The sequence below is a fragment of the Teleopsis dalmanni genome, chromosome 2, assembly GCF_002237135.1.
Source record: "Teleopsis dalmanni isolate 2A chromosome 2, ASM223713v2, whole genome shotgun sequence".
NCBI lineage: Eukaryota > Metazoa > Arthropoda > Insecta > Diptera > Diopsidae > Teleopsis > Teleopsis dalmanni.
In genome coordinates this window covers 199,010,938-199,023,648 of record NC_051847.1, presented here as the reverse complement: position 1 = coordinate 199,023,648, position 12,711 = coordinate 199,010,938, and the positions used below count along the sequence as shown (strand labels likewise).

Here is a 12,711-nt window from a genome sequence, read left to right as displayed (position 1 = left end):
AGCTGGCAAAAAACATCAACGTATTCACAGTTCCTCACGAAATGTCAAAGTACACTTAAAAAAATATACTTAAGAACTCGAAACCCATCACACCCCCTAGGCATGTTTTAAAAACTATTTTAAGGTTCTTAAAATCGGCTTTAAGATTACGATAACATTTTTACTTACCAATTTTAGTAAGAAACTTTACTTTTATGCAAGTGTAAACACCTTGAGTGTAATTTTAAGGCTTGAGTTCTAACTAATTTTAAACACAATAACGCTCTCAATATATATATTTGAAATTTATTTTTAAATAGATTTTAATACTTGTTCAGCCAAATCTAAATTTCGCAAAAATCTCAGCGAAATTAAATTGCTTTTTCCATACAAAATTCAGTTTTAAGGTTAGAACAAAATTAAGGAAAATGGCCTTAATTTCGTTGAAACGAAGGGTGAAATTAAGGACATTTCAAATATAGTTGCGTAAGATAAATTTTAAGCAAAAGATAAAGTTTAGTTCGAAAGAGTGACATTTTTTTTAAATAAATGTTAGTAACAATTGACTTTAATAAAACCAGGAAAATATTTTGAAAATTGTGCAAATTTTTAAATTTGAATATAGAGAAAAAACTGTAATTCTTATTTATTTAAAATAGATTAGATAATAATAATTCACATATCTGAAATCCACTGAAGCTAGTAAATTTACTGAATGCAATGCTTCATAATTGAAATAATCCACTTTAAAATTTGCCAGATACAAATGGTTTTGGGGCAGTATGAACACATTTTGAATTAACTTAATTTCATGTTAACGTAATTAACATGATATTATTTTTATATTAATTTATATTTTTGTACATACATACATACACACAAATTATAGCCTTTTATTATACTCCTCTCAATAGGTTTTATCTAATAGCCTATTCATATAGTTGTAGTTTTTAATTTAATTTAGCTTGTTTCACTCGTTTTCTTCGATTACAGAATTACAGAATCAAATTAAAATTGCAAACTGATTCCATAAAAAAATTCGGGAACAAAATTTCGATTAAATTGTAATTACGAGCTATATTAAATTTATAATACAAATAGTATAATTTTATACTAAACTGTAGCACAACGAAAATTTAACTTTGCTGCAGCATTCGGCATTTTCATTTATAAGCGCAATTATAAAAAATAAAAGTGAGGAACAAAATTAAGATGCAAAAATAGTTTAATGTGTAAATATAGCTTTAACGGTGGTTTTTTTAGTCATAATTTTAGTGCTTCGATTAAATACTTTAAAAATTGAATTAAAAATAAAAATCACTTAGTCAGCTATGAGTATTATTAATATATTATTATAAATTTATATATATAAAATTTTAACAGTAAATAAGTACATAATTTCTTGGATTTCATTAAAAAAAAATATAATGGAACTATCAACAATTACCGTTATATAAATTAATAATTTTAATTATTAACTAAAACGTTTATGCTTATTTATTCAAATTAGTATCAAAAATTTTGGAAGTTTATCTTAAAAGTAAAGTGCAAATAAAATAGAGCTATAGTTATCGTTATTTCATTTTAAAAATTTTATTGTTATTTATTTAAATTATTGTTAAAAATTTTAAAGTGTATTACTTTGTACTGTACAAAAAAAAAGTATTATTTGTGCAAGCTGTAAAATTTTGACATATGGCGGCTTTGTAGAAATGCAACTAACTTCACAGTAAATGACTAGTGAAAAGTATTGTCGTTTATGAATTGCATTTTGTATAAAATATTAAATAGAAAATATTTAGGGTACGCAAATTAAATCCAAAGCCTTAAAAATATGGTAAATATAAATCGTTTTATATGCTTAATCAATATCGTATAAAAAGCATTGCTAATAAATATATAATTTTTATATCACAAATAGGGTCAAAACCAATCGGCGCAGGGCGGCTCTGGGGATAAAAAAGATGATAAAGATAAGAAAAAGAAATATGAACCACCAATTCCAACACGCGTGGGTAAGAAAAAAAGGCGTGCAAAGGGACCAGATGCTGCTATGAAACTGCCTCAAGTAACACCCCATACGCGTTGTCGTTTAAAATTACTCAAACTAGAACGAATCAAGGATTACTTAACACTGGAAGATGAGTTTATTAGGAATCAGGAACGTCTGAAACCCCAAGATGAGAAAAACGAGGAAGAACGTTCTAAGGTCGATGATTTACGGGGTACACCGATGTCGGTTGGCAATTTAGAGGAAATTATAGATGACAATCATGCAATTGTGTCAACATCTGTAGGGTCGGAGCATTATGTGAGCATACTTTCATTTGTTGATAAAGATCAACTAGAACCAGGCTGTTCAGTACTATTAAATCATAAAGTGCATGCTGTTGTTGGTGTATTGAGTGACGATACTGATCCCATGGTAACTGTAATGAAGCTGGAAAAGGCACCACAAGAAACTTACGCAGATATTGGTGGTTTAGATACACAAATTCAGGAAATAAAAGAATCAGTTGAACTGCCATTAACACATCCAGAATACTATGAAGAAATGGGTATTAAACCACCAAAGGGTGTTATTCTATATGGTCCACCTGGCACGGGAAAAACATTATTAGCTAAAGCAGTCGCCAACCAAACTTCTGCCACATTTTTACGTGTTGTTGGTTCGGAATTGATACAAAAGTATTTAGGCGATGGTCCAAAATTGGTACGCGAGCTATTTCGTGTAGCAGAGGAGCATGCGCCTTCCATTGTTTTCATTGATGAAATCGATGCGGTAGGAACAAAGCGATATGACTCGAATTCAGGCGGTGAACGAGAAATTCAACGTACTATGTTGGAATTACTAAATCAATTGGATGGTTTCGATTCACGCGGTGATGTGAAGGTATATTAATTAATGTTTATATAATCATTTTGAATAGGTATTATTATATTAAGGTATTAGTGGAGTATTTAATAGTCCTTTGTAGGTCAAAAAGTTCATATATAAATATGTATTGTGTGGTGTTTCCATCCAAGAGCACGAAAGAGATTTCAAGAGCGACTGGGTTTACTTTCTGGAACTACATATCTTCAGAGACGATCAAGTGTAGGTCGTCTCTGGAAAAAAAAGTGCCGGAGGTCTTTATTATCACAGCATATGTTTTCTTTATTCCACTCTTCTTAGAAAAAACAAAATAACCATATTTTACAAACTATCATTTAAAGTATATTTATAACGCCATTGCTGTGAATTTCACGAGGATGTAGTTAAGTCATATAGACGTGAGAATTTGTGAGCGGAGAGAAAAAAGCAAATTTTATTTAGATACAGGATAAGTATCCTGTCTCAGCATGGGCCATTTTCGGCCTGTCCATCGTAGAAGGATCACCTTAAAGATTAAATTTATTGTCCGAAAAACGTGCCTTTGAGAGGGCCGGACTCCACTTATATATAGCTAACATTGTTATAAATTATTCTATAATCTAATCTGATACTATAAAAAGTTTGGGTATTTTGAGTATAGATATCAAGGAATAGCTTATATAGGAATAGGTTTTGGGTTAGTAAGTTCTTTTAATATATTTATTTCAGATGTTAGATTTAGGTCCTTTTAGTTAGATTATGTTAGAGGTTAGATTAAAGGTTCTATTATATATAAAAAGGTTCGAGAAAGGTTATATTCGAGAGAGAAGTTAGTAAGTTCTTTTAATAAATTTATTTCAGATGTTAGATTTAGGTCCTTTTAGTTAGATTATATTAGAGGTTAGATTAAAGGTTATATTATATATAAAAAGGTTTTATTATATATATAAAGGTTCTATTATATATATAAAGGTTATTTTATATATAAAGGTTTTATTATATATATAAAGGTTTATATTGAAATTTTTAAAATATTTTAAGCGTTCCATGAAGAGATTTGAAAACATAATTAAATATATTTTTTTTTCCATTTTTCTTTAGGTCATTATGGCAACAAATCGAATTGAAACACTGGATCCTGCACTGATACGTCCCGGTCGTATTGATCGTAAAATAGAATTTCCACTTCCTGATGAAAAAACTAAACGTAGAATATTTACCATACACACATCTCGTATGACACTTGCTGAAGATGTTAATCTTAGTGAATTAATTATGGCTAAGGATGATCTTTCCGGTGCAGATATCAAGGCAATTTGTACTGAAGCCGGTTTAATGGCATTACGCGAGCGTCGTATGAAAGTAACAAATGAGGATTTCAAAAAATCCAAGGAGAGTGTGTTGTATCGAAAGAAAGAAGGTACACCTGAAGGTTTATATTTATAAAAAAACAAAAACTAAAACAAAAAAAATTTCGACGCAAAAGTAATAATTTTAAACAAATTTAATAATTATTTAATATAAATTAGTTATTTTGTGTATACAAGAAATTACCATCCGCCACTAATAAATTTGTAGCCAATGGCAACTTCAATTCAAACTCATCTAATTTTTTTCTTATATATTTATGTTGTCTTCTGGACATTTGCTCCAAACTTAAATCTTTAAATTGATCGCTTTGATAATGTGTTTTGTCCATAGGAGCAGGTACTTCCAATTTTTCATAAACCTTATGCTCATCTGTTAGTGCTGTATTTTCTTTTTTCTTGGAATTCATTGTGGCATAGAATGTTTTGTATTTTGCCAAGTGAAAGCCCGTAAGTAAGCCATCAGTAAAACCATGTCTGAAACCCTTTTCCACGCCTGCGTCGTTTCCGTCGCTCTTACCGTCAGCATAACCAAGCTTAAAGTAGAAATAATATTTTTTAATTATAACATTGGAAGAATTGGAAGATAAATTCATTATAATAATATATAAAAACTATAATATATTAGAATTATAATATAATAACATATAATAATAATTATAATATAATAATACATAATAATAATATAATAATTATAATATAACAATTATAATATAATAATATATAATAATTATAATATAATAATGAAAAAAATGGTTTTTCGCAAAAGTAGAAAAATCATTTTAAAGATAAACTGATTGTATATTCTTCGTTGTAATTATTTAAAACATTTGTCAAAAAAATTTTTTCAAATTTTATTCTATTCAGTTGTTTTTAAAAAAAACTTTTTCCCTGATGATGGTTTTAAACAACCGAAACGTCGAAAATATATATTAAATAAATAAAATAATAAAAAAATTTTTATTAAATATTTAATGCTTCTGAATTATGTAGATAAGTATGAAGTGGAAAGAGGGCAATAGGCAATCCTATAATAATATATTTCTTTATAAAATTGGCGAAAAAGGAGCTTATGAAATGCATTGATAAATCCAAATATTGTAAACGAGTTGAAAAATAGAGCTCCAAAATATTTAAGTCTCTAAAATATAATATATCTTATATTTTTTTATTTTATTGTTGTTTATTCAGTGATTTAAAAGTTTATAAGAAAAATAAATAAACCATCGATCGGATTATTATATTATTTATTTTATAAACTTGGTATTTAATTAATTAATAATAAAATTGATCAATATTGACAGCACTTATACTTTGTATTTCTGATACAATTTAGTCCACTTTTAAGAAATTAAGTAATAATAACTGTTATTTAGTGTTGTGTATTCCAATTAATTTAGCGGAATTTATTTTATAATTGTATTTACTAGAACCAAAACTTTAATTAAATATGTAAGACAACGAAGGTGGAGTTAAATATTTATCTTTCACTAATGTAAATGTATTTTAAGTATATATTTTATTTAATTAAATTTTATATTTAACACAATTTAGTTCGATAATAATATTATAATAAACTTTGCATAAAAAAAATTTATAATTTTATTTTTAATCAAGTGAGTAACGATTATTTTAAAATTAAATATATTTAAATAAATATCAGTGTTCCCCACTGCACTTCGCTTCTTATCTTTGACACTTTCATAATTTGGCAACTCTACACAAATAACAAATGTGAATTTCTAGTAGTGCTGTTCGTGTGGTTATTGTACATAATAAATGATAATAAATTAAATAAAATATTAAATTACCTTAGTTATTTTATTTTCAATTTTTTTATAACTAATTGCTTCAACATCGTAAGTTTCACTTTCACTATCGAAATCGAAGGTAAGAGACATAATTTAATATTACAAGCGGTGTGCGTACAAACTCATTCACTAGTGTTTATGACATTTGTTTTTATAATTCACATTGAGTAGAATTGTTTTTGTTTACAAACAGGGTGATCATATGCTTTTAAATTGTAACGATTAGAAAAATGTGTAAACAAATTTATTTATTAGTTAATTGATTTACTTAAAAACAAATATATATTGAATAACATTTTCGTATTACAATCGCATTTGAAAAAGAAATATACAAAATTAGAAAATAGATTTTTTTAAAATTGTGAATCGTAGCCTTAAACTAATTAATTTTTAGTGTACAATTTTTATATTTTATATTGTATACAACACAACAAAAAACGTCAAAAATAAGCATTTAACATATTTAAAATATATATTCAAAGGGTAAATTACGGCTAATATAGAGTTTAATTCATGATTTGTAACACAAGTTAAACATTTTGCTCGCCTCTTTATTGGTGTTTACACTAATGAAGTTTTAATTACATATACCATAGAAGATAAATAAATAAAAATTTCAAGTAATTTATTTCTGGTGTAAAAAAGTATATATTAATTTTTCTTTTTTATTATTCATTATTCTATTATATAAATTTTAGTATAAACAAAAATAGATATGGCTACTGAAGACCATTCACATCATTTACTAGCTTTAATCCAAGGTATAGCAGCAGGTGCTACAAATGAGGATCTAGCTAAAGGTTTGCCAAATGTTGAAGCCTCAAAACGTGTCGAAGGCTTAAATAAATTACTACAACAAGGCACAATTGAAGTATTAAGGAAAGGTGAAAAACTTATATATCGTGCTAAAGATCCAAAGAAAGCCATATTGCCAAAAGATGCTGATAATGAAGAGAAAATTGTGTTTGGCATTATTGAAGAGGGTGGCAATAAAGGCATTTGGATACGTGATATACGTATACAATCAAATTTGAATATGACACAATTAAATAAAATATTAAAAAATCTGGAAACTAAAAAATTAATTAAAGCTGTTAAATCAGTAAATGTAAGTATGGCTTAAAAAGAAACAACGATGGTTTCTCTATGGAAAACCTTACATAGGTTATATATTATACATATTTTATTTTATGTAGGCAAGCAAAAAAAAAGTATATATGCTTTACAATCTGGAACCAGATCGTTCAATTACCGGAGGTGCTTGGTATCAGGATCAAGATTTTGAAGCAGAATTTGTGGATGTCTTAAACCAACAATGCCTGCGGTTTCTACAAATGAAAAGAGATAATGCTGACAAACGTGAAGGTCCGCTAGTATATAAAAATCTAACTTGCTGTACTGTTAAGGAAGTGCATAAATTTATATCAGATTTAGGTATAAGTAAGGTATGTATTTAATTTATTATAGAAATTATGAAATATTCATTTGATAAATCAAAATTTATTCTATATTTACTCTTGTTCGAATCACTTCTGTCGACGGGGTGATGTAATAATGATATGCTATGTTGAGAATTAATATTTTCTCTTGTAGGTTAATCTCGATGAAGATGATTTAGAAACAATTTTAAAAACAGTAGTCTATGATGGCAAAGCGGAACGGATATTGACGCAAGATGGTTCTTATATATATCGTGCTGTAAATTCCCCTTTAGCACCACCAGGTCTGGTACAAATGCCTTGCGGTATTTGTCCGGTAATTAAGAATTGTTCAAAATGTGGAGATGTAACACCAACAAAATGTTTATATATGAAGGAATGGTTAGATTATTAATAATAATGTAATATATAGTAATTCACTTATAAATTAGGATAACTTTTATATGTGTTATAAATATACTGAAAAATATGTTAAATAGTTTCTTTTATTTTTTTTATATTGAAAAAATTAATAAAGTTGTCAATCATAAGCTATAGCTGATGAGTATGGAAATATATAATAACGACAATGATTTCTGCTGTTCTGCATACTATATGTATGTTATCATATACAAAAGTTTTTGAGATATGAATAAAATATGATGCGAAACTATGAAATCCTGGGGCTCCCACTTTTTGGGATTTACTGTGAGTTGTACTGATTTTAAAATTGTATGTGTATTTGTTTTTATAAATTCACATTGTTACCGAGTTAACAAATTACCGCGGCTTCAGATCTTATAATTTTTTCGGCATTCAGTAAAATATCTGTTATAGAATCTTAAATTTAATTTAAAAATTCATGTAATTAATAAACTTAGCAAAGAAGTATTAAAAGAAATAAAAAAATTAAATAATATAAGTTAATATAAATTTCATTATAATTTATATATATATAATATAATTATAAATATAATTTATATAATATAATATAATTTATATATATAATAAAATAAATGGAAACAAAAGCAGTTACTTTGGCAATTTCGTTCAACGACGTTTGTTATATTATCACTTTACCGAATATCGAAAGTCTGAATACTTCTAATAATATGATACATCGCTAACTTATAGTGACTTCGTTTGGTAAATCTGGCGCAATCTAGAATTACTCTAGATCTGTTAAATATTGTTGTCCAAAAGAACATTTTTAGAGTAATCTAAAATTTTATAGTTATGTTAAGTAGATACTTATATATTTCATAAATATATATATCGAATCAAACCACAGACTGTCGTCATATAAAACAGCTATTAATTTTAGTGTATTCTTGCTACTCTGGCAAAATATCTAGAGTGTTACAAATTAATCTCGAGTGTTATACATTAATCTCGAGTGTTATATAGATTTACCAATCGAAAATGAAAATTGCACTAAATGAGAATCTTAATTAAAAATGTTACTCCAGATTTATCAATCGAAAACGCCATTAAACTCTAGAATTACACATATAGATATGTTATTATTCTTATTTATGGAAAAGTTATATTATAAGTATTTTATATTTTCATTTTATTTATATATATATATATACATTTATATATATATATTTTTTTTAAATGAATTCATATATCTCAGTTACTAATTTAAATTGAAATTCAAATAATTTTGTTTTCGTTGTGTAAACCCTGTTTGAGTGCAGATTGAGTTCCACTCAAACGAATACGTGGCTGTCAAACGAATTTCAGATTACTAACGAAAATATAATAAATGGAAAAAAATTTAATACAATTATAATAATAAACATATTTACTATATTGTACACAGTAAATAAATATCAAAAATTATATATAATATAAAAAGTATAATAAACTAATTTGTACTAAACGAATTGATTGAAGTTATGTTTGGGTGGAGGCCACTGAACCGATCAGATTAGTATAACACCGTGGCAAGATAAACAAAAGTAAAAGTTTAAAAATTTAATACAAAATGGGTTTGTGCAAATGTCCCAAGAGGCAAGTAACAAATCAATTCTGTTTTGAACATCGCGTCAATGTCTGTGAACATTGTATGGTGCAAAGTCATCCAAAGGTTTGTTTTACTAAAATATTTAAAGTTATTAATTAAAAAACTAAATTTTTAACCAATTTATTGTTGTTATCTTCCTCTTAGTGCATAGTGCAATCATATTTGCAGTGGTTACGCGATAGTGATTATATCAGTTCTTGTACTTTGTGTAATACATCACTGGAACAGGGCGATTGTGTGCGTCTAATTTGTTACCGTGAGTGAGAAAGGTTAACTAAAAAAGTGCTATATAATATTAAAATAAATTGTTTATAATATATAGATGTATTTCATTGGGATTGTCTTAATGCACGACAATCGGCTTTGCCAGCGAATACAGCGCCTAGAGGACATCTCTGCCCAACGTGCGATAGCGAAATTTTTCCAACATCAAATTTAGTTTCCCCTGTAGCTGATGCGTTAAAAGCGTATTTGTCACAAGCGAATTGGGGACGAAACGGTCTAGGTTTAGCTTTGGTAAATATTTTGTTTTATAAGTTTTATTTTTATTATTTATATAATACTAAGTTCGAACCGAGAGGTAATCTTAGATTTATTCACGTTATTGATCTATCCATGCTTTATGTTATCTTATTTATATCAATATTAATATAATAGTTCTTTTAACCCGAAGAGACAAAAAAGAGGATAACAGTTTTTACTATCGAAAGATGACAGGCTACAGCCGCTTCTATAATCATATCATAATTTTAAAGTCAGTTTTATTTTTTTAAGAACATTAACTTTTATTTCAAGCGTAAATCTTTTGTAAATTTCTATACGTATTTCGGCAAATTCGCTTTTGCCTTCATCAGGAGAATTCATAAGAATCAGTAGAATATTTGGAATACTATAAGGTATACTATATATATTTGCTGACATAGTCCGCTTGAGAATTTTGTGTGGCACTTGTAGTTAATAAGTGTATCTAGAACGTAGACTGTGCCGGCCCTGTAACCTTTTCTATTCATGTAATTTCTTTTATTTATTCTGCTATCCAAAGAGTTAATCATTTTTTAATTATGCTTTGTAATTATCCAAAAAGCTCAGTGAAAACTACTTTGAACAATCACTGGTGCTCCATGATATATTAGAAATGAAAGTATCCACCGAGATCGACAAATTCTAAAGTTGAATTTGACAATATACGGAAAAAAATACAATAAAAGGGTGACAGAACATGTCAACCCCTTAGCTAGGATTCTTGTACTTCTATCTATTACTTCGCGCCTAAAAAGAGCTGACCAGCTATTACTTAATATTCAATAGTTTCAAGTAAAAACACGAATCTTCGTTTTAGTAATCTGATAAAGATTCATTGCCTTCTTAATAAACCATCTAATATTCACTCCAATGAAATTTAATCCATTGATTGAAGTGAGATCCGTGATATAAAGTTTGTTTATTTTATTTTATATTATACAATGTGTAGTTAAAATAAAAAATATAATATTATGTAATTAGTGATAAGATTTTAAAACTTATTGTTAGTCTCCTTGCAAGAGAAGATGCAATAAATAATTAAATAAGTATTTAAAAAAAATATCCTACTACGTAGATCTTAAGCTACAATATAAACAGTAACTGTTTAATAATGAAATAGGAAATCAACTTCTATCGAAGCCTATAACAAAGTACTTAATTGCCACGTTCCAGAAAATTTAATTTTTAATCAATGATAATTACTCAGGGGATTATCAGAACATTTATTTATTTAAGATTAATTTTTTAATTTTTGAATATTTCACACTTGAATTAAAAAAATATTTTGATATTTAATAATATTGTATTTATATGTTTATATAATATATACAGCATAAAATAAATAATTAGTGTCAGAAAATAATTAATATAAATTTAATTAATTAATATATTAAGAAACATTTAATAAATCTTAAATATAATTAAATTTTTTACAGTTACCAGAAGACTATTCATCTACCGCTAAGTCTTCAGCATCGGTGAGCAGTAGCAAAGTTAATACGCATGCACCTGTCACTGCTGCGGTTAGTAGCATGACCAAGGTGCATAGCAAGTCAAATGGTGTTTTCCCTACAGCCGCAATGAAACATGAGAATCCACATTCCGTTCTTCTAATGGATGCGTTTAGTCCACCAACAGCAAACGATGTTCAAGGTACATAAAAGATAATTTTGAACCATTGCTTCACATATTTGCATTAGAAAATTTAATTTGTTTAATTTTTTTTAATTATAGCTAGCAGCAGAAGACCTCTATTACCACGTCAGCCACCAATTGGTGGCACCGATAGAGATGAAAACAAATACAAAAGACGTACACCAGCAGAAATATTTGCTCGCTGGTCAAGGCGTTTCTATGCACCATCATCACGTCCGCCCTGGCGACGTACGTGGTTCTTAGTGCTCAGCGGTATAACAGCATTTATTGTGATCATTTATATAATGGCTGTACTTGGTCGCAGTGGTTCTGATGATGCATTAGGCGATACTTGGAATAATCCAAATCCTAATCCTAAACATTATGAATGAATGGAATGGAAAGACAAAATTATATATAAATAAAAACGACAACTCGATATTGATGTGGCATTTAATTTTTTATTCATTTGCCCAACCACTAAAACAAAAAAAAGAATTCTGATGCTGTTTTTAAAACACTAAATCTATGCAGCACGCAGTTACAGCGTTTATAACGAATTATTTATCAAATTTTATTTTAAAGCTAAGTAACTAACTAAAATACTTATATAAACTTATTATTATAAAATATATTGTATATGTTATTAAAAATCACGAATCATTGTTTAGTGTGACCATTGGTAGTTACCGAGACGATACTTGGTGATGGTAGCGGCTCATAAGTTGGCATAGCACAAAAGTTTACTGTCAGCCAATCAACAATTGGTGTAGGACAAATGCGAAATAGTACGCGATATAGTTTATAACTAAAACGGAATTTTGTTTTTTATGAAAAAAAAAAAAATTTTAAATGTTAATAGAAATTTATAGCTTACCGCCATGGTTCATGTATGTATAAAGCCTTTGGATTTGTATTTGTTAGCGCTTCTTGGAATTTTAATAATAACGCTTCATCCTGCACTTGATTGGGGGCCTTAAAACCGGACAGTATTTTTAAGTAATCATTGAACTTTTTGAAATAACTGCCATAAAACACTCGTTGTTCGGCTGTGAAGTCTTCCCACATATGTTCTGCGTGTTGTTGTTGTCTA

At 27.8% G+C, this 12,711-nt stretch overlaps 5 protein-coding genes across 5 annotated transcripts; 3 read left to right on the top strand and 2 right to left on the bottom strand.

Moving 5' to 3' along the window:
* The first annotated feature begins 1,611 nt into the window (after positions 1-1,611).
* On the top strand, positions 1,612-4,429 carry LOC119678563 (26S proteasome regulatory subunit 4). The gene is made up of 3 exons (XM_038090459.1): positions 1,612-1,816; positions 1,901-2,872; positions 3,935-4,429. Exons 1-3 carry the CDS (start codon positions 1,814-1,816, stop codon positions 4,277-4,279), a joined length of 1,320 nt encoding a protein of 439 aa, XP_037946387.1. The 5' UTR covers positions 1,612-1,813; the 3' UTR covers positions 4,280-4,429.
* On the bottom strand, positions 4,302-6,164 carry LOC119678565. The gene is made up of 2 exons (XM_038090461.1): positions 6,012-6,164; positions 4,302-4,736 (listed from the first exon to the last, which is right to left on the bottom strand). The coding sequence occupies exons 1-2, from the start codon at positions 6,099-6,101 to the stop codon at positions 4,359-4,361; spliced, it is 468 nt and encodes a 155-aa protein (XP_037946389.1). The 5' UTR covers positions 6,102-6,164; the 3' UTR covers positions 4,302-4,358.
* On the top strand, positions 6,006-7,888 carry LOC119678564 (probable DNA-directed RNA polymerase III subunit RPC6). The gene is made up of 4 exons (XM_038090460.1): positions 6,006-6,090; positions 6,710-7,119; positions 7,208-7,456; positions 7,605-7,888. The coding sequence occupies exons 2-4, from the start codon at positions 6,727-6,729 to the stop codon at positions 7,842-7,844; spliced, it is 882 nt and encodes a 293-aa protein (XP_037946388.1). The 5' UTR covers positions 6,006-6,090; positions 6,710-6,726; the 3' UTR covers positions 7,845-7,888.
* Positions 7,889-9,158: 1,270 nt separating this feature from the next.
* On the top strand, positions 9,159-12,067 carry LOC119679110 (zinc finger protein-like 1 homolog). Its single transcript, XM_038091289.1, has 5 exons — positions 9,159-9,524; positions 9,606-9,717; positions 9,784-9,977; positions 11,420-11,636; positions 11,718-12,067. The coding sequence occupies exons 1-5, from the start codon at positions 9,423-9,425 to the stop codon at positions 12,008-12,010; spliced, it is 918 nt and encodes a 305-aa protein (XP_037947217.1). The 5' UTR covers positions 9,159-9,422; the 3' UTR covers positions 12,011-12,067.
* LOC119679111 lies at positions 12,060-12,705 on the bottom strand. The gene is made up of 2 exons (XM_038091290.1): positions 12,496-12,705; positions 12,060-12,426 (listed from the first exon to the last, which is right to left on the bottom strand). Exons 1-2 carry the CDS (start codon positions 12,684-12,686, stop codon positions 12,279-12,281), a joined length of 339 nt encoding a protein of 112 aa, XP_037947218.1. The 5' UTR covers positions 12,687-12,705; the 3' UTR covers positions 12,060-12,278.
* Positions 12,706-12,711: the final 6 nt, after the last annotated feature.